This window comes from Mustela putorius, unplaced genomic scaffold (assembly GCF_011764305.1).
Source record: "Mustela putorius furo isolate JIRA1106 unplaced genomic scaffold, ASM1176430v1.1 tig00000430_pilon_pilon_pilon, whole genome shotgun sequence".
Taxonomy (NCBI): domain Eukaryota; kingdom Metazoa; phylum Chordata; class Mammalia; order Carnivora; family Mustelidae; genus Mustela; species Mustela putorius.
In genome coordinates this window covers 2,014,324-2,035,880 of record NW_025421377.1, presented here as the reverse complement: position 1 = coordinate 2,035,880, position 21,557 = coordinate 2,014,324, and the positions used below count along the sequence as shown (strand labels likewise).

The 21,557-nt window shown below is 33.2% G+C and overlaps 1 protein-coding gene across 2 annotated transcripts in view; it reads left to right on the top strand.

The window, feature by feature from the left end:
* Positions 1 to 21,557, top strand: part of GABRG1 (gamma-aminobutyric acid type A receptor subunit gamma1) — a 75,512-nt gene that overhangs the window by 7,340 nt on the left and 46,615 nt on the right. For both annotated transcript variants that reach the window (XM_004764908.3, XM_004764906.3), the window contains exons 2-3: positions 7,834 to 7,982; positions 20,992 to 21,059. In XM_004764908.3, coding sequence (XP_004764965.1) covers positions 7,834 to 7,982; positions 20,992 to 21,059 — 217 coding nt within the window. The remainder of the gene's footprint in view (positions 1 to 7,833; positions 7,983 to 20,991; positions 21,060 to 21,557) is intronic.

Below are 21,557 nucleotides of genomic sequence, written 5' to 3'. Positions count from 1 at the left end.
TTTGTTCTATGCATTTGGATTCTCTTCTTTTTAAGTGAATGGGTCTGAAGGTATCCTTATGTCAATGAAAATATTTTAATCTCTCATTTTGTAATCCCAAGACTTAGAATAAAAGCATATTTTTCTGCATTCAAAGGAACTAATTGCCATTTCCTTCTTCAACTTAATTTTAAGATCTTTTAATATGTGTTCTAATTTAATCAGCCTCCACTTTACAAAGTTTTTAGCCCACTTATAGAATTTATCTGATGCATAAGAACATCGAAGGCTTAGAGAATATGAATGTCATGAAGAATTATATTGTTTCTAAGACTAATTTCTGTTCTGTCAAGATCTATATATATAAATTGGAACAATAGAGAATTCAGTGTTTATTTTAATATATTTTCAACCCAGTTGTCATTTTTAATAGACTTAATGAAAATTATGGTTTATTTTCTCTTCTCTAAAATATGTGTTTTTTTTTTTTTTTAATTCTGGCAGGACAAATTTCACCTAACAATTCCCTTTTTCATTAATTTCTGTAAACTCCCATATTGATTCTTGTACTTAGTTATAATTATTTTAACCTCTAATGTCTGAACTATGGGATTCAAATTAAAACTTCATTAATTCTATAAGCTAATTTGGGGAAAATATATTAACAATCTTGTTTAATAGCCAAAATGTTTACTTTGCCTTTTTTTCTGTTTTTTTATTCTTCATTTATTTTTCACATAAAACTTGTACCTACCTTACTACATTTCCTCTTAGTAATTGTATAAGCCATATTGTTACTGTGAAAAAAAATTTGTTTTTATTTATGAGAGATTGGTTCTGGTTTCAGAAAGGTACTTTCTTTTTTTAATTAATTTTATATTAGATTACCTATAATAATAAATTCTCCTATTAAGGCCAACAGTTATAGTTTTTAGTTATTTATTTCCTTGATTCACTGTAATTTTAGCTGCAAATAGCAAGATGAGATCTAATATTCTTTCCATTTATTCAATGAATATTTTTATTGGACACCTACTATGTGTTAGGCATTGGGCTATGTACTAATGATACCACACTGAAAACCTTAACCCTTGTCTTTGAAGAGCTTAGAGAAGGTCATAAATAAATAAGGTAGTTAATTAAGATACAATGTGATCAGTTTCATGGGAGAGGTAAGCCCTGGACATTTCGGAAACACAAGGTGGAACACATTTACTTAATATTCGGGGCTAGGCTCCCTCTACCTTCCTCAAATTTCCTAAGTATTCACCTCTATGTGTGTTAACTGATGGATCCTATATTCCACTGTGTTAAAAAAAAAAAAAATCATCCAATTGAGTGGACTATCATTTCACCTCTCTAAAACTCTGAAAGTTCAGATCTATAATCCTGTCATACTTTTACTTCTTTTGTTTCCCTACTAACTTTTACAAATAATAAAAATGATTCAGAGCTACAACTATAGAAAAAAGGTCTGTACAAAAGAATTTAGCAGCTAGAAATTAAAGGAAAAAAGAAAACAAAATTCTCTTTTTTATTCTTTACTGTGTTTTTCTCAACTTTTAATTTCAGATCTAAAATCAATAGCTCTAACTACTCTTTAAAAGCTAGCTCCTGTAGGCTTTGGCATTAGGATATCTTCTACTCAGAAACATTAAAAGGGGTATGTTTCTCTTCTAGAACCTGTAGCTTGACTTATGCTTATAGAAACATATCTGGTATTTATAAATAAATACTAATCTTCTATGAGCAACAGCTCATAAATGAGGCCTGGCTTTGGAGTTTCTTCTCCATCATTTAAACAGATGAATGGAAGAGTTTTCCCCAGGTGTCAGAACCAGGACATTTGCAGTCACCTCTATATGAACTATATAAAGTTTGGCTATATAATTTATCTTCCAAATGAGGCCATTTTGTGAGTGAAAGAGGGTGCTATTATTGTTCTAGGACAACAGGTGTAAACCAAAGCCATCCTGGGCAAACCCTGATGAATGTCAAGCTTTTTTTTATGAAAGATAGTTTATATTAATTGATTGACTTGCTCTATAGACTTATATGATTTTTCTCTAGCGATAAAGATGAATTTTCTTCATAATTATATGGTATAACATACCTTGTTTTACTTAGCCTGTGTTTGTTATTACTAGTTAAAAACGTTTGCTTGTTTTATTAAGAAGAGTAATACGTTCATTAAAGTAATTTTTCACATACAATAACTTATATAAACAGATTGATTTGTGTCATGTCTTAAAATAGCTTAGGCAAAAAAAGACAAACCAACATTGGTGTAGGTGACTCAAAAATTTTCTTTAGTAAATAATTAGTGCTGTCCGTTAAAAAAGCGTGAGAAGCAGAAATGTTGAAGAAGCAGATGCCAAGATGAGTTAGACGTGGAAGAGATTTTTCAGAGAAATGCTGTGTAAGATAAATAGGAGGAAGTGGAAGTAAGCTGAGATGGGCCTCAGATAGTAGTGGTCTGACAGCTCTCGGGTGACTGGGGGGTGGGGAGAGCAGTTTGTGTCAGAGGAGTCTCAGACTCCTGGGCACTTCCAATAAAGTGTTGACCAGGCCAGTGAGAGTTATGTAACAGGAGTTGTCCTTTAGAGAAGCCCCTACCTAGTCCTGCAGGAATGGACAGGTCCTAGGACTGCTTCTATGTTCAGTTATTGCTTCTATGTTCCGTTATTGCTGAAAGCTGCTGGGGGAAACTTGGGTCTGGTGCCCATGCAGTTCGGGTCTGGAAAGTTTGCAGCTGGGATATCAGTTAACTCTGTTCCCATGGAAGAAGTAAGTAGCGAATTTTCAGGGCTGTCACTGTTGTTTTCTTAGCAGAGCATCAAGCTCTGCTTCTCTCCATAAAAGGCTCTATTTAATTATTTAATTTTATGATTAAAAATGTATTTCAGGGGTGCCTGGGTGGCTCATTCATTAGGCGTCTGCCTTTGGGCTCAGGTCATGATCTCAGAATCCTGGGATCAAGGCCCTCATCGGGCTCTCTGCTCAGCGAGGAGCTGCTTCTCCCTCTCCCACTCCCCCTGCTTGTGTTCCCTCTCTCACTGCATCTCTCTCTGTCCAATAAACAAATAAAAGCTTAAAAAAAAAAAGAAATGTATTTCAAAATACTATCTGATTTATAAGAAAAGCCAACTCATTTTTAGGTAGACATTAATGACAAATTACCTCCTTTTCATGTACTTATATTATAAAATTCTACAAAAAGATTCTAACACATATTAACATATAGACAAAATTCAATTTTCTGCAGCTCTGCTAGTGTAGAATTCTTAGTGTACTCATTATGCCGCTTTTCCATTAAATCTTCAGCCATTTTACATATAGGTTTTGGTAAAAATAAATTGTTGTATGTTATTTTTCATATAACATTAAAATATGAAAATAATTTTCTATTTTTGTAGACTATTCACAAAGTCAGTTAAACATACATCCATAAATCATAGGGTTACACAATTATTTACTTAAACATACTTTTAGTATTTAAAATTTGTGCTATCATAAATAATACTGTGATAAACATCTTTGCATATGATGGTTTTCTTCTTTTTTTTTTTCGGATTTTATTTATTTATTTGACAGAAATGGACATAGCAAGAGAGGGAACACAAGCAGGGGGGTGGGAGAGGGAGAAGGAGGCTTCCTGTTGAGCAGGGAGCCAGATGCAGGACTCCAGGACTCTATCCCAGGACCCTGGGATCTTGACGTGAGCCTAAGGCAGATGCTTAATGACTGAGCCACCAAGGCATCCCGCATATGATAGTTTTTCTCTATCATTTGTTTAAATAGTTTTCTCCTTTATTAGAAAATAAGGTAATTTAGATCAGGAATACAACTTGGTCTTTGCGGTACATGATATTACCCTTATAAATGAATTAAAACATTGGATTGAAAGTTAAACACACATGTTATTAAGTCTTTTTCATCAGAGAATGTGTGTGTGATTCCCCCAAATTATTATTCCAACCTTTTGGAATTCAAGGATGGAGATTAGCATCCTATCCACGCACAATCCAAATGTACTAATTACCTACCGTAAGTGTTGCTGTATTCTTATGAATTAGAAAACTCACAGTCCAAGTCCAACCACCTGGATTTTTTATTAAAGATAAAATGAGACGATACTGTGGAAACTCCCTTCCCCCCCCAAAAAAAAAATGTGTGAGAGAGAAAACAGCCTTCAAATTAAGTTAATTTTCTCTGTTCTGTTATTTAATAAGGTATATCCTGGAAACCCTATACATCTATTTTTTCTCATCTGTAAATTAGAAATATTAATTTTTATTTCATGGGATTATTCTAGATTAAATGAAATAAAATGTGGAAAGAATGTAGCACACAATTCCTGACACATGGTAAGAAATTAATGGTGCCATATAAGCACTCAGCTTTTGTTAGTAACAATAAAAAACATCAATCTTTAAAATAACAGTTATTAAAATTTTATACTCAGGGGTCTAAATGCATTTCCATTAATTGTAAAATTAAAATTTTTCAAGTTATTTAAAAGAAATCCTTGAGCATGAGTCAAGAAAGGTCTCAGTGTTACATAAGAATCATACTTCTTTCCCCCAAATGAATGGCCACTCAATGTATATAAACATTACAAGAGTCCTCCAGCCTGTAAAAGATATTAAGGCATCAGATAAACTATGTGAATTATTTTTAAATTACAACAAGTACTTTTTCATTACCCAAAATAATACCAATAAGATCTTAATGTAATTAATGAATATTCTGAAGGTAATTTAGAAAGCTTGGAGGGAAGATGCAGAAAAAATTAACTATAATGAGATTTCCTTTCTATTTTTACCAAAAATGAGGACAGTTAGCTTTGTGGTAGCACTGAGATTCTCATCTTAACCTCTGAGCTAGCTGGGGAAAGGGGAATATAAATCACTATGAGCATGCGCTTTTGGATTATCAGGATGTTGTTACTGTTAAAAAATAGAAAAAGCTTTTTATTTTTTTTTTCCCCTGGAAACTTCCATTTAACTACAATCATGTTTCAAAGAAAGATCACTGCTTATATGTGCACTGGCCTGCCTCTAACCACCAGATGTTTCATTCTATAAAACTGGGATTTAAAGCTAAATGGATGCTCTAAAATTTGGGCTGTTGCCAGTGACTTAGCAATTCTAATTAGATAAGATAACTTTCCTGGAGGACATTCCAGCAGGGACTCTTTATACTTCAGTATTTTCAGTGCTTTCGTTTATGAATGAATGCATGTATGTGTATGTATGTATTTTATTATAGGAAATAAATTATTTTAAATAAATCATATAGCTATATTTCTATACTATATATTTTTTAAAGTTAAATATGGCAGGACAATTAATGTAAATAAGCTCTTCATTAAAAACCTGTTAACTTAATGTACCATAAGTGTTCACACATGAATTTAGGTTGTGTACTGTGGTAGTACACTACCCTCGAATCTCAGCAGCTTATGACCCTGAGTGCTGATTTCTCATTCAGGCTACATGTCCCTTGTGGGTCAACTGTGGCTCTGTCCATGTTGTCTTCACTCTGGGAGTGAAGTAATGGTGAAATCTTTATGTAGGCTGGTCTTTTGGCAGAAGCACAAGAATGATACGGTGAACTGTGCACTGCCATTAAACCTTCTGATTAGTAGTGATGCATGTCACACATACTCATTAGCCAAAGCAAACCACAGGGCCACACCTGAGTTCAACAGAACAGGGAAATATAATCCTCCACAGCAAGGAAGGAACATTTCAGGTCACATGACCAAGTCAGAAGTCAGTAGAGTGAAAAGTATAATTCTCTGACAAGAAGGAGAGAAGAAATATTGAGAATAATAGCCCACCCCACTATCTGCTGATAATAACTATCCATAGAATTCTATGGAGAAAAATGAGGTAGCAAATACTTTAAGGTAAAGATGTAATTTATAATATTAATTTGTACTCCTTAAGGATAAAAGTGTGGATTTGCAATATATGTATATACCAAATCGTTCTGCTGTAAATCTTAAATTTATAGTATAATATATGTCAATTATATCTTAATAAAACTGGACATTTTTTAAAAAGATTTAATTTACTTACAGAGAGAGAGCGCGTGCATGCGGGTAGAGGTAGGGGCAGAAGGAGAGGAAGAGAACTAGAGCGTATCATGCTTAGCGAAATAAGTCAAGCGGAGAAAGACAACTATCATAACATCTCTCTGATATGAGGAAGTGGAGATGCCATATGGGGGGTTAAGGGGGTAGGAGAAGAATAAATGAAACAAGATGGGATTGGGAGAAAGACAAATCATAAGTGACTCTTAATCTCACAAAACAAACTGAGGGTTGCTGGGGGGAGGGGGGTTGGGAGAAGGGGGGGTGAGGTTATGGACATTGGGGAGGGTATGTGCTATGGTGAGTGCTGTGAAGTGTGTAAACCTGGTGATTCACAGACCTGTACCCCAGGGGATAAAAATATATTATATGTTTATAAAAAATAAAAAAATTTAAAATTTAAAAAAAAAAAAAAGATACTCCCCTCTAAGCTGGGAGCCTGAAGCAGGACTCAATTTCAGGACTCTGAGATCATGACCTGAGCTAAAATCAAGAGTGGGCTGCTTAACTGATTGAGCCACCCAGGCACCCCTGGAGGGGGGTGGAATTTAAGAAGGATAAAGACAGTGAGCGCTGCATTAGCTAAGATGTTTTATGTGCAAAGCAGAAGAAATCTAAAAGGATACTGTAGAAAAATCAACTCAAGATATTAAATCAAATTTGCATGTTTACTGCTAGAGGGAAGCTTATCTCTGAAACATATACAAATAACTCATATATTTTGGATTTACCTGACTTCACTAATGTAAGTGTTTAGTCTTTGGACCCCTTTTCACTGGGGGACTGAGATGTACTAGAGTAGGTGTTCAGTCTAAGATGATCATACTCATTTGAAGATGGCATTCTTTATGAGGAATAAAGAGAAAAGTAGTTTGCTTTACTTTTGATGAATTGTAGATGAACATCTCTATTGCTGCATTTTCTACCACAGTGCAGAGTTAAGCTGAATCCATATGCTTGTTAAATACAATGGTATAGTGAGAAGCCTTGACTGGAGAGTTAGGACTCGATTCTCAGCTTTGCTAATAAGTGAGTTTGTGAATGGCTAGTTCTCTACTGTCTTCAGTTTTCTCATTTATAAAATAAAGGCAATGGCATTACTTGATTTCTGAAGTCTCACTTCTAGTCATAAAACTTGATAGTCATGCCCCTCTCCATAAAATGTGGCAGGTCAGTCACCCATTCATGATTTGATGACAAGACAATCTCTGACAAATTCTTGGAATGTGATACCTGGGTTCTTCTGAATTGAAGGGAAGAATCATAGATGTGTTCAATACTTTTTCCTTTATTCTTCTTTTTTACACATGCATTTTTAAATATCTCACCAGTTGTTACAAATTTTCTTGTATTTATTTACCTTTTATTTTTGTATTTTTGGGTATGGTGGTTTAGAGTCACTATATACAGTTATACAGAGTGTGTACTATACAAATCTATGACTGCCATTCACATTTTCAGTGCCTAATCTCTACCGCCTTTAAAAACAGCTGCGGTGGCCAAGATTTAATTTATTATTTCAATATTATATGTTTCATTTCTTGTATTGAATTCTTAATTTTTAAGTATTATTATAATAGTATGGTTCATAGGAGGAAAGCATTAGCCTTACTGAATGTTATATACTATTAATGCTTGTTCCCATCTTAATATTTCCTAACAGAATTATAGGAATTATGATTATCTAATACTGTGTTTTTCAGTACAGAATTTGGTTGAACTTTTTATCACTCAATTTTTTTTTAATTATTTAGTGTTGATAAAGTGGATGACGAAGATGATGAGGATTTAACAGTGAACAAAACCTGGGTCTTGGCACCAAGGATTCATGAAGGAGATATAACACAAATTCTCAACTCATTGCTTCAAGGCTATGACAATAAACTTCGCCCAGATATAGGAGGTAAGTTTGAGTTATGTTGGGATTTTGCTGACCTTATTTTGGTGGAAACCTACTTTACTGATGTTATTTTAATCATACAGTTCATATTCCTTGAGTATCTGATGTATGTCAGAGACTTCTAGGTTTGATAATTATTTAATTGGCACTGTTGAGAAATTCTGTCTGATGTGGGAAGAAAGGCATACAAATATTTCTGAAGTTATTATTTTACAACTGCTACAATAAAGGGTACACCAGCCAAGTTTTGATAAAACTACCTGAAAAGCTGAGTGGTATTTCATAAAAAAGAATATTTAAAAGGTAAGTTGTGTTCTAATTTTGTACAAATGCAGCACTGTCTTAATTAATTATAAACCTATAATAGTGTAGGTAATCCTACTTTTTTTTCTTAGTCATTTGCATTTATGTATAAGTTTTATAATAATTAACTTCTAAGTCCCCCTAATGACATTAAAAAAAAAACTCAAATTATAAACCAGCCGACATTTTCATTGGGAATGCATTAAATCTATGGTCAATATGGGGAAATTGAAATCATTACCATATTGAATTTTTATTATACTAAATTAATATTCAAATTCATCATATATTTCTTTATTTATGCATTTATTTTTATTGTTTCCTGTGAAGAAGTATTGAATATATTTTACTAGATTTAATTCTATATATTTGGAATTTGTGTTGCAAGGGTAAATAGATTTTTTAAATTTTATTTTCTAATTTTATATTAGCAGTATATAGAAAAGTTATTTTGCATATTTATTTTGTCTACAGGAAACTTGTGAAATTTCTTTCTCACTTTTAATTGTTTATTGTTATATTCTGCTAGATTTTCTACAAAGATAATAACTTATAAATGACTACATTGCAAATAGTGTGTCTCTTTGTAAATAATAAATATTTTGTTTTATTTCCAAAATTATACTTTTTTCATGTCATGTTGCATTGGCTAAGACTGGAGTAAATTTGAATAGCTTTGGGTTTTCCTGATATCAGGGAGAGCAATTCATATTTTACTATTAGGTATGATTGCTATAGGCTTTTTTTTTTAAGACAATCTTTGTAAATCCTTCTCTTCTTATTTTGCTGGAGTTCTTTTTTCCTTCTTAATGTTTCAAATAATTTCTGTAAATCTATTGAAATAATCATATCAATTATATATTGCCCCGTATTCTGCTTACCATTTGTTCTGTAAGTAACTGTCTGATTTTTAAACCTCAAACCAAATTTTCATTTCCGTAACAAATGGCATTTGGTTGTGATACGGTAACCTTAAAATATATCACTAGTTTCAGTTTGATAATGTTTTGTTTTGGAATTTTACATCTATGTTGATGAAGGACATTAGAGATTTATTTAACTTCCTATAATGTGTTTTTCAGTGTTGGAACCGAGATCATGCTAACTTCTACAAATGAATTGTTTTCCCTCACTTTTCATCTTTGAAAGAGTTTGTGTAAAATGGGTGCTATTTCTTCCTTAAATATTTAGAGAATTATATGAAGTTATGCTGGCCTAGAGTTTAATTTGGGGAAGAATTTTTAACAATTTAATTAGTTTAATAATTTTGTAAACAACCTCTTAAGGAATAAAAATTTTCAAATTTGCTAGTTTTAAATTGCTTCATAATAACTTTTGTGATTTTTTGATGTTTTTAGTATCTGAGCATCTGAGCTTTTTACCTCTTTATCATTTCTGATATTAGTAATCTGTTCTTTCATTTATGAGTTAATCTTGAAAGACTTTCTTAATTCTATTAGTGTTATCATAAAATCAAAATTTGGCTTTGTCAATTTTTTCTGTTGAAAAACTTTCTTCTTTTTTTTAAAGATTTATTTGAGAGAGAGAGAAAGATAAAGTGAGCACATGCATGGGAGCAGGGTAGAGGAAGGGAGAGAGAGAATCCACTAGGAAACTACTCAGTGTGGGAGCCCAGCAGGGCGCGCGTACCTGAGTGGAAACCATGAGTTGGCCCCTTAACCGACTGAGCTGCCTGAGGGCCCTGAAAAATCTTCTTAAATTTCATTGTTTTACAACATTTGGTTTATTATGCTAATCTAATTTCCTCATATGCAATGGGCTGTTTTCTTAGATTGTTTTAATTATTTAATTTTAAAGTTTAACACTTAGCCTTAATAAAATGGTATCCATACATGGAATTTCCACAAAGCCTTTAACCATAATGTTAACATTTTATATAACCATAGAAATCCTAAACTAAATCAAGAAAATAATATCCAGAATACCATTAACTACTCTAGAAACATTATTCAAAATATGGCAGGTGCCTCACTAATGTCTTATCTGTTTCAGAATTTCAACAAAGATCACACAATGTATTTTGTTCTCATGTCTTTTTATTTTCCTCCAATCTGATATAATTTCTATTTTCCTGTATGTTTCATAAACTTGATAACTTTAAAGAGTACTGGCCAGTGGAATGTCTGTCAGTTTGTTTGGTATTTTCATTACTCCGCTGAGTTGATACATTTTTGCTAAGGATAACAAGAACTGATTGTGTGCCCTTTCAGTGTGTTGTATTAGGAGGTATGTGATGTGAACATATCTTATTACTGGTGGTATTAATTTTAACACTTGGTTAGTGTGGTTTCATGTAGGTTTCTCCACTGTAAAGTTATTATTTTTTCCCCTTCTAGATTAATACATATGTTATGAGGAGATATAGTCAGGAGCATGGTCAACTACGTAAAAGTTTCTCAGCCCATGTTTGTCCATTAAGCTAGTATCCATCAATGATTATTATCTGTAACAGTATTTATTACTGTGTTGTTTGCCTAGTGGTGACTCATCATCACTCCTTCTGTGCATAATATTTGTAAGTGTACTATAAGGAAGAGCTGTGTTTATCCTCCATTTATTTATCTATTCATTTATGTTTTATTTTTATTTATATTTATCTATTCATATATGTTTTACTTTATAGCTTATAACCCATTACTATCATTATTATGTTGCTCAAAATAAATTTGGCACTGAAACTTCCAATAGTTTGGCTTCTGTGTCCCTTCATATGTCTCCATCATTTTCTGATCACATCCTTACTTTTTTTTTTTAAAGATTTTATTTATTTATTTGACAGACAGAGATCACCAGTAGGCAGAGAGGCAGGCAGAGAGAGAGGGAAGCAGGCTCCCTGCCGAGCAGAGAGCCCAATGCGGGGCTCCATCCCAGGACCCTGGGATCACGACCTGAGCTGAAGGCAGCGGCTTTAACTCACTGAGCCACCCAGGCGCCCCACATCCTTACTTTTTAGTTCATAAGATATTCCTGGCTCATCTTGATCCAAGCAGTGAGATTCACCATTTCTCCAAGGTATTGAGAAATCAAGATCAGGGCAGTAGGTATATTCATTAATATTGGGTGTTAGTGCTTCTTAAGCATTTCAAGTGAGGAGAAGTAGAAAATATATGTTCTACAAACACATTCACAATGATCTATATTTCTATCTCTATCCCTTTTTACATGTATTGTAAGCCATGAGTTCATACTGACAGCTCTGCTTCCGAACTAAACACCATGGGATTCATTCTACTGTTTTCTATTTCCTTATTTGTAATTCCTTTTATCAACAGTGAGACACCTGGCTCTGATTTATCCAAAGTATATTTTCTTATTTTTTTCAATTCCAGTAAATATAAAATGGAGTTCTAAAATTTTAACATGCCATTTGACAATGAAAATAAATTAACTGGAATAAAATACTCAAGTACAATTATTTTCATCTTCAGTTTTACAGAATATAATTAAAATATTGTTAACCAACTTAAGTTCTTATCTTTCCTATTTCCTTCAATGGTTATTTTATTCATTTTTAATACAGTTTGGCTCAAGTATCACTGGTTATATTCCACTTTGAGAAGAATTCATCCATGTCTACTTTTAGTACTTGCATGATTTTATTTGTTTATATTTAATTCCCTAATCCATTTGGAGTTATTCTATGGTATGAAGTATGAATCTAATTTTTATCTTTACCAAGTGGCTTTTCTGTTTGCTAAGCATCATTTATGAATGAAATCAATTTTTGCTTTTGTTATTTGAGACATCCACTTTCTCATATATTACATTTTCTTGTGAACTTTGGTTATTCCTGATCTTTCTGTTCCATTCTCTCATCTGTTTTTCTATTTGTCACTACACTATATTAATAATAGAGCTTAAACAGTACATTGAGGCTAAAACATTTTGTATTAATGTCTTGTAAGACTGGTTCCACCTGGTGGTTTCATGTTGTTTTGTTTTTTCCTATCAGTTTTTCTGTTTTGTTGTTGTTGTTTCTTTGTTTTGTTTGCTTCTTTTTGGAGTTTTGGGGGTTTTTTGGAGAGGGAGAGAGAGAGTGGGAGGAGCAGAGAGAGGGAGAGAAAGAATCTTAAGCAGGCTTGACACCCACGGCTGAGCCCCACATGGGGCACCATCTCACAACCCTGAGTCAGATGCTTAACTGACTGAGCCACCCAGAAACCCTAATTTTACATTTTTTCATAAAATATATGGCTTTATTAATAATAAATTTAACTTCATGAAAAAACCCACAAAACTGGGACGTCTGGGTGGCTCAGTTGGTTAAGCAGCTGTCTTCAGCTCAGGTCATGATCCCAGCGTCCTGGGATCGAGTCCCACATCAGGCTCCTTGCTCAGCAGGGAGCCTGCTTCTCCCTCTGCCTCTGCCTGCCATTCTGTCTGCCTGTGCTCACTCTCTACCCCTCTCTCTCTCTGATAAATAAATAAAATCTTAAAAAAAAACCCACAAAACTTGTGTGTTTATTGGGATTGTGTTAAATTTGTAAATTAACTATGGGAGAATCAGAATCTTCATAACATTGTTCATCGAATATGGGAACATGTCTTTGCAATTCTTCATACTTATTTTGTATCTTTCAGGAATATCTTAAAGATTTACTCATACAGGTTTTTCACATTTTTATAATTGAGTCCTAAGTATTTAATTTTTTCCTTTCTATAAAGGGTAGTTTCTCAACTATGTCCTCTACTGGTTATTAGTTTTGTGTATCAATCTTATTGATTTATGAATGCTTATTCTATACCTTACTGCCCTCCTGCTTACTGACCTTTTATGATTTAAGCATTATCTGACTTTTTTTTATCTGACTTTTTGAAATATGCTATCAAGATAATAGATAGATAATTTTTTTCTTTATTCATATGCAACTAATTGATGTCTCTTATCTAATAGAATGTATTAATATCTCTAATATAATATTGAGTAATGGTGGAGATTGTAACTTTACCTTTTTCTAGATCTTAATGAAAATGACTAATGTTTTGTCCTACAAAGATTTACATTAAGAAATCTTCCCTCGGGCGCCTGGGTGGCTCAGTGGGTTAAGCCGCTGCCTTCAGCTCAGGTCATGATCTCAGAGTCCTGGGATCGAGTCCCGCATCGGGCTCTCTGCTCAGCAGAGAGCCTGCTTCCCTCTCTCTCTCTCTCTGCCTGCCTCTCCATCTACTTGTGATTTCTCTCTGTCAAATAAATAAATAAAATCTTTAAAAAAAAACAAAAAAAGAAATCTTCCCTCAACTTTGTTGATTTTATTTTTATATTTTTAATTTTTATTTATTCTTTTTTGAGTAAAATATTTTTAAAAATATATTTTTTATTTATTTGAGAGAGAGAGAGAACACACAAGCAGAGGGAGCGGCAGGGGCAAAAGGAGAAGCAGACTTCCCACTGAGCAGGCAGCCTGATGCCTGGCTTGATCCCAGACCCTGAGATCGTCATCAAGCCTAAGGCAGCCACTTAATCGACTTAGCCACCCGGGTGCCCCTTGATTTTGTTTTTAAATCAGGAAATTGGTATTAAAATTTGTCAAAGGCATTTTTAGCATTTCTGAAAATAATTATGATTTTTTTTCCTTCTTACATCTATCAATATGGTATATTATATTAATTGAAACAATTTGCATCCTGTAGTATATACTTAATGAGGTGTTGTATTTTGTTTGCTAATGTACTATTTAGTATTTTGCATTGGTATTCATGAATGATATTCATGTTTCATTTTTGTATTTGAGTACAAAATTTTTATCGTGTTCCTATCCATTTTTCTTGCTTCTTTTGTAGATTTTGCCTCATAAACGTAGCTGCTTTGTTATTTAGTTTAGAAATATCTTGGTTAATATCTTCATAATTACTTGTGGCTTTAACCATTAAAAAGGAGACCTTAATTGTCACATCTAAAGCTTTTTGACTTAAATTATGTGTCATTGGAAGTATCATTTCCTGCTGCTTCTTATTGTTTCTATTTGTCTGGTATTTTTTTGCCTTCCCCATTAATTTTTTGCCTTCATGAATCGCTTCATTTTAGCTGTGCTTCCTGTATGCACTATATCATTAGGTTTTGTTTTGTGAGATAAAATGAAAACATCTTTTTCTTTTCATGGAGAAATTAATTGCATTTCATTTGTGGATATGACTGATAGGTTTGTTCTCAACACTTCCATAATACTTTAGTTATATTTGCTCTGTTTTTGCTTGAGATATAGATTATTTGGATTTCATTTAATAATACTTTTAGTTTAGTATTTTGAAAGTTTTATGTTTTGTCCTAGTTTTCCTTCATATTTTTAACTTTCCCAATGGCATTAGTCCCTGGTTGTTTTTTTTTTTTTTTTAACCTTTTGCTCTTTTGATGATCAGTTGTCATTGGTATCCCTTAAACCCCATCTACTGTGAACAGAACAGTGAGCTTTTTCTATTTTTTCCCTCTCCTTTGCTGTATTATTTTTAGTCAACATATTTTCTGCTTTACAGGAATTCTAACAGTTGTAAATTAGGTTCAGTCTCTTGTTTCAATCTTTGTTTTAGTATTTAATCTGCCTTGACATATGTCAAAATACTCACCATTGGTCTTTTTTCTGAAGTTTTTCCAGTCCTGTCTTAAACTAGTAGCTTTTCCAAAAAGTTTCTATGTCTCAAAAACTTTTTTCCATTGACTTGATGCTTGTAGGACAGATTGGCTACATGTGACTTGTGCTTTCCTTCACTGTTTTCCTTTTATCAGACTATTTCAAAGTTCTTTGCTTGCGTATCATTTTTGAGAAATCTGATGCCAATCCAATTCTTTTGCCCTCATAATTTATTTCATCTTTTCATGCCTGGAGGCCTTTTGAATATTTTTTTTCAGTTGAATACTTACACTATACTCATAATACACTAATTATCTCAGAGTTGTTCTTTTTGAGTAACTTTTATTCTAGGTAACTGATGTGTCTTTTAAAAGTGCAATTTCTGGGGCACCTGGGTGGCTCCGTGGGTTAAAGCCTCTGCTTTCGGCTCAGGTCATGATCTCAGGGTCCTGGGATCGAGCCCCGCATCGGGCTCTCTGCTCGGCAGGGAGCCTGCTTCCCCCTCTCTCTCTCTGCCTGCCTCTCTGCCTACTTGTGATCTCTGTCTGTCAAATAAATAAATAAAATCTTTTTAAAAATAAATAAATAAATAAACAAACAAACAAATAAATAAAAGTGGGATTTCTTTCTCTTTCCCTCTCTCCTTCTTTGTACCTCCTTCCTTCCTCCCTGTTCTTCCTTCCTTCCTTCCTTCCTTTCTTTTCTTCTTTCTTTTCCCTCCCTCTCCCTCTCCCCCCTCTTTCTCCCCCTCCTTCCCTCTCCCCTTCCTTCCTTCCTTTCTTCTCTCCACTCTAGTGTTGAATTTTGGTTCTCTTCCATGTGCTTTAGTTTTCTTCTGCGTGGGTTTCAGTGACATGTAAGCTAATCAATCAGAATCTGCCTCCCGCCTGTTTGCCACTTTTCCTCTGAGTTCTCTCTTTATCTCACTTACATTCTTTTGATTTTCCCGCTTGCTATTCTTTGTTTATTTTTTTAGTGTAATTATTCTTTTGTCGTTGTTGTTTTAGTTTGTTTTCCTAATTCTTTTTTTAAATTAATATAATGTATTATTTACTTCTGTGATTTATCAGTCTTACACAATTCACAGCACTCACCATAGCACATAGTCTCCACAATGTCCATCATCCAGACACTTGATTCCTGCCCTCCACCCCCCAGCAACTCCGTTTGTTTCCTGAGATTGAGAGTCTCTTATGATTTGTCTCCCTCCCCGGTCCCACCTTATTTCATTTTTTCCCCCTCTCTTCCGCCCATGACCCTCACCCTGCCTCTCAAATTCCTCATACCAGAGAGATCATATGATAGTCTTTCCATGATTGACTTATTTCACTTAGTATAATACCCTCCAGTTCCGTTCACATCCTCGCAAATGGCAAGATTTCATTTTTAATGGCTGCGTAGTATTCTATTGTGTTTATTTAGATCCCATTGTTCCTTTCTAACTTTCTTTCTCACTCTCCCCTCCCCCACCAGATATAGGAGCAGGAGCAGGTGACTAAGTCTGCTACCTAAAGACAAGTTTAACTATAGAATGAGAGGCCCATCTTCTATTTTTCTAAGAAGACATTTCCAAAGAAGAAAAAAATATATATATTTAATCAAATATATGTATAAATTGCTTTGTATTATATTAAAATAGATAATTAAATATATATATTAAAATTCTTTTATGTATGTGTATTGAATACTTGATAATGGTTATTGGCCACTGACTACATGAAATATGGTTAGTATGTCTAAGAGAACACATTTTTACTTTAATTTCTATTTAAATTTAAGTAGACATATGTAACATGCATAGTAGCATGGTTAAGTAATAAATTACTTAACTGTTGAAGAGCTCTGTGGAGGCAATTTTTTTTTCTATCCAGAATTTGTGTTAGTATGGTTTCAGGCTTTGTGTATTAGAATCTATTGGCTAAAGCATTATATTGCACTTAAGAACTTATATATCCAATATGTACCTTTTTATCCATATGTATCCAAATATCTATGTGTCCATATGTAACCTGCAGAAGGAGATGGTGAGTGTTAGTTGATATTTCCTTGTTAGCAAGGCCTGGGAAAAAGTATCTGGACCCAAAGTGGTATATTTGGGTTGAGAAAACTTGCTGTCTATTCTAGGGCAAGAAAAACATATTGGTTATGGTTCTTTCAAAAACTGTGTGTTATAATGGTAATATAGGACTCAGTGGGACTATTTTTTTTTTTAATGCCTATTCTGTTACAATAGAAAAGACTGTTAAACTTACGTTCTAGAATTAGAGATTTTAATTGATCTGAGTTAATTTTTAATTACTCTTAATTAATTAATCTGAATTAATATGCAAAAGTGACCCCAAACCTACATAATCTGCTAAAGATATCTTAGAGTAATTTGAATGTCACCTAAGAAAGCATGGTTAAACATAATTATGAAGAAAGTGTTTTTAAAATCTGTTTTATTTTGTATCTTCGGATTAAAAACTGATTACCTATTTCTACAGTTGGCTGTCTTCAATTTTGCCCTAGCTATGTGGATATTGAGTGTGGAAACTTCATTGATCTCACTGCTTTCTTTTTTTAAATTATTTTTTGATTCTTCTTACTGTTCTCTGCATTATCTTTAAGTTGCTCATAATGTCCATTCTTTCTTATATTCACTACCTCCCACGGAGAGTTTATCTTATATTTTGTTGAGATACTTAAAACAAAGTACTTAGAATCACAATGCAGAAAGAGACCTTGCAAAAGGAATCCAGTGTCCTCTCTACCTGCTTTCCATCTCTCAAAAATGTGATTTGTTATGGTAATACTTTTTCCCCATCATTGTTTATCACAAAAAAAAGGAGATCTTTCATCTCCATATGCGTTGAAGAATTAAACATAATCTCTGTCCTTATCCTAAAGATCATTAATGAACCTGGAATGACAATTTCTTTTTAGTGTCCTTTTTTATTTTTGAATGAAATCTGATGTTTTCTTTTTAAAATATTATTAAAATCCTCCAATTGAACAAACTTTGTATTGAGAAAATTACAGAGCTAAGAAAATGTACTCACTCTACCAAGAAGCCTGTATTTAAATGATTTCAGCCACAAGTATTGTTCATAGGATGAATCAATAAAAGGTAATGAGTCATTATTAAGGAACAATGACAGTTTTCTGTTGTTTTCCTCTTTAGTATATATTTTGAAGCATACAGTCTCTAGCTGGTGTTTTAAAATTAATCTGACCTATTTTAGTTTGCTTTCAGGCTTATTTGGGGCTGAAGTTTAAAGAACTAGATGAAATACCAGCAGTCCCAAGTTAAAAAATGGAGTACATAATAATTAAGGACATATTTATAGTTTACAAATATATATTTATTAAGTTATTTATTGAATATCTTCATCAACAGCAATGCTCTACATTGCACTCAGTAATGTGATTCTTCTTTTATCCTATCCTATCCTATCCTATCCTATCCCTATCTGTTACTCATGAAATATTTCAATGTGGCTCAGCCCTAATGTAAGAGTTTATATTTCCCTAATGTTATATATTTGTCTCCTGGTTGGTTAAGGAAATATTGGTATTAGGAAACTAGGATAGATGACTCATATCTAAAACATTCTATACTATAAATGTGAAAAGTATGACCTACAAATAAAAAGGCCCCCAGGTATCATTTATTTATCTGCATAGACAGTATTCAATCCTTACTATCATGCAATAAAGAGGTGTTCAGTGTTTGTTGATTTATCAGATGAACAGAAAAAAATCTAATTAAATAAGTCTGGTATGTTACACTTAATTGCTTATAACTGGAAATAAATATACTTACAAATGGAACTAATACACCTATGTTTTTTTATTAATTAGCTTTCATAAAATCCATTCTATAAATCTAGCTAAAACTAGCATAATTATCTGATATTTATTGGCTTCAATTCACAATAAAAAATAAATGACAATTAAAGGAAGTCATCTCAGATGTCATCAGCTTACATTAAATTATAAAGCCTGCTATAAATCATATGACATACTTTTATTTAAGAAATCTATTTGTTGTCTAGCAGATTGAATTACATTGTCATGTACTATGTAGGTCTAGAGACCTATACTTTTGCAAACGAAAGCTATTTTTGACAAATCTTATTTACTTTTCTAGCTAAACAACATATATATATACCATGTAATAAAATCTTTACTCAAAGAAAACCAAACTATGCAAATATTTTAATGTTTTTCTAAGTGTAATTTGTTTTATAATTGCAAAAGGATATATATTTATAATATATTATATATTGTAAAATTATATACTGTTTTTTCAAAATACCTCAAGTTCTCCATTGAATTCTTGCCAGCATGGGTAATCTGCCAGATTGGAAGTTTCGAAGACAGGGGACTTGGGACTGAATAGAGACTCTGACAGGCAGGCTTAACTATGTGTTAGAGGGGGAAGTGTGTCCTTCCAGGTCAAACATGTGTCTGAGTTTTAAGAATGATAAATATTAGTCCAGAAATAAGAAATCAGATACAATTTATAAAGGAGAACTGAGTAAGTGTTACTAAACGTGCCCTTTATTATAGAAACTTTCAATCTACAAGGAGGCTTATATGCTTTTTTTTTGTTTGCATCATCTCTAAATAAATCTCTTTTGAGATATGAATTTTTTTTCATAAAACGGTTTTCTTCTTGTCAACATTGTGAACCCTTTGCACTGACACTTTAATAAGTATTTGCTACATTAATAAATGAACCCCTTATATTCTATTTGGTGGGACAGGGGAATAAAGCAAAATAATATATTTTCATATTTGAAAAATATTTTTACAAATATTTTAACAAATATTTTCAATATTTGTTAAAACAATAAACAAAAAAATCATCATCTAATATGGTGGTACTACAGGTATTCATAAATCGTGTCATTTGATAAACATTTAAAAGGCTGCTCTGCACTACACATTTGACAGACTGTAAACATAACTGACATACAGTATATACCATTTAAGATGAACTGGGAAAACACAAATGGTTATATATACAACACAATAGATGAAATCCATAGAAATATCTATACAATATACTCTGTGAAATTTAAATAAAAATGCACCTAAGTTTGGAGCCAACATAAACCACCTAAAGGAATGTTGTTAACAGGGGAGAAAGAAGTAAGAACAAATATTTATGAAGCTCTTCGTAAGAATCAGAATCAGACATGAAGGTAAATGCTTTACAGACATTATCTCCTTTAATCCTCATAACCATGCTTTGAGTCCCATTGGTGCTAGAGCATGCTTATACTGGCTCACGATAGCTACTTATTAGATACTATCCCAACTCTGCATTCAGTGACTTCACATTTGTATCCTTAAACCAGCCATTGTGGGAATATTTACCCATGGGTATCAGCAAAAGCTACACCTCAGGGCTTCCCCCGGATCCACTATGGAAGAAAGGTTGTTGAACAGTTACAAGCACACAACTGATAGGCATTAAGTCGAATTGCATAATCCTTAGATACTAATATTCATTCAAATTCTAAAATCCTAGCATATTGCAGAGAGCAAATTACCTAGCAAATTATTAAATCAATTTCCTTAATTTTAATAAAGGATTTAGATATTTATAACATTTTTATGTTGTATGCTAAAATGTTTTTAGGAGGTGCCTCCTTAGCACAGTAGGCAGCGCGTCAGTCTCATAAAATGTTTTTAGGGATGCCTGTGTAACTCAGTTGGCTAAGCATCCAACTCTTAATTTCAGCTCAGGTCATGATCTCATGGTCCTGGTATAGAGCCCCAAGTCAGGCTCCACACTTAGCATGGAGTCTGCTCGAAATTCTCCCTCTCCCTCTGCCCCTGCCCTTGCTCATGCTCATTTTTTCTCCCCCTAAAATTAAAAAAATAATAATCTTTAAAAAAATGTCTTTAGTTTAAAATGTTGACTTTTACATACATAATTGACTTGTGAACTGAAATGTTCAAAAGACATTTGTGTTTTTGTAATGGGTGATGTTTCTTCATTTCCTAATGAAGAATATTTTATTATTTAAGTGGTAAATGTTATTTATGAAGATCTATTTAAAGCTAAGATTTACTTAACACAACCTCTGATCTTATTTTTTACTATTCTTTATGTTGTTATTTTGCAGTGAGGCCCACTGTAATTGAAACTGATGTTTATGTAAACAGCATTGGACCAGTGGATCCCATAAATATGGTGAGTGATGAGCATTAAAAATAATTGTCTGCCATGGAGTTCTTGAATATATACACCCAATAATAGACTGAATATATGACAAATTCTGATAACTTATCCTGAAAGAATTCAGGGCAACTCTGAAATGACTATATGCCAAGTTCAGGGACCAGGGCTAAAATATCCCTTATCTAGGAACATGTAGCCTTTTACTCCAGTGAGCTGTATTTGTAGGAACTATGTTAAGGCATGAAAAATTATCACCTGATCCATCAAGAGGAGATCCCTGAAGAAATCTGGAAAGAGATAACTAGAAGGACTGTGGGGAAAATGGAGAAGGAAAAGGACTTACTGTAAGAGCCAGGGGCATGCACAAGATCATGTAGGAATGCAACAACCTGATAAGATCAGGGGAACTTCCAGTGATAACATGAACATAAATTACAAGTAAGGGAGACTGACAGAATGCTTATGGTCCTTATTAAGGAGGCTCTTCTTAGCCATAATAGGAAGTGTGGG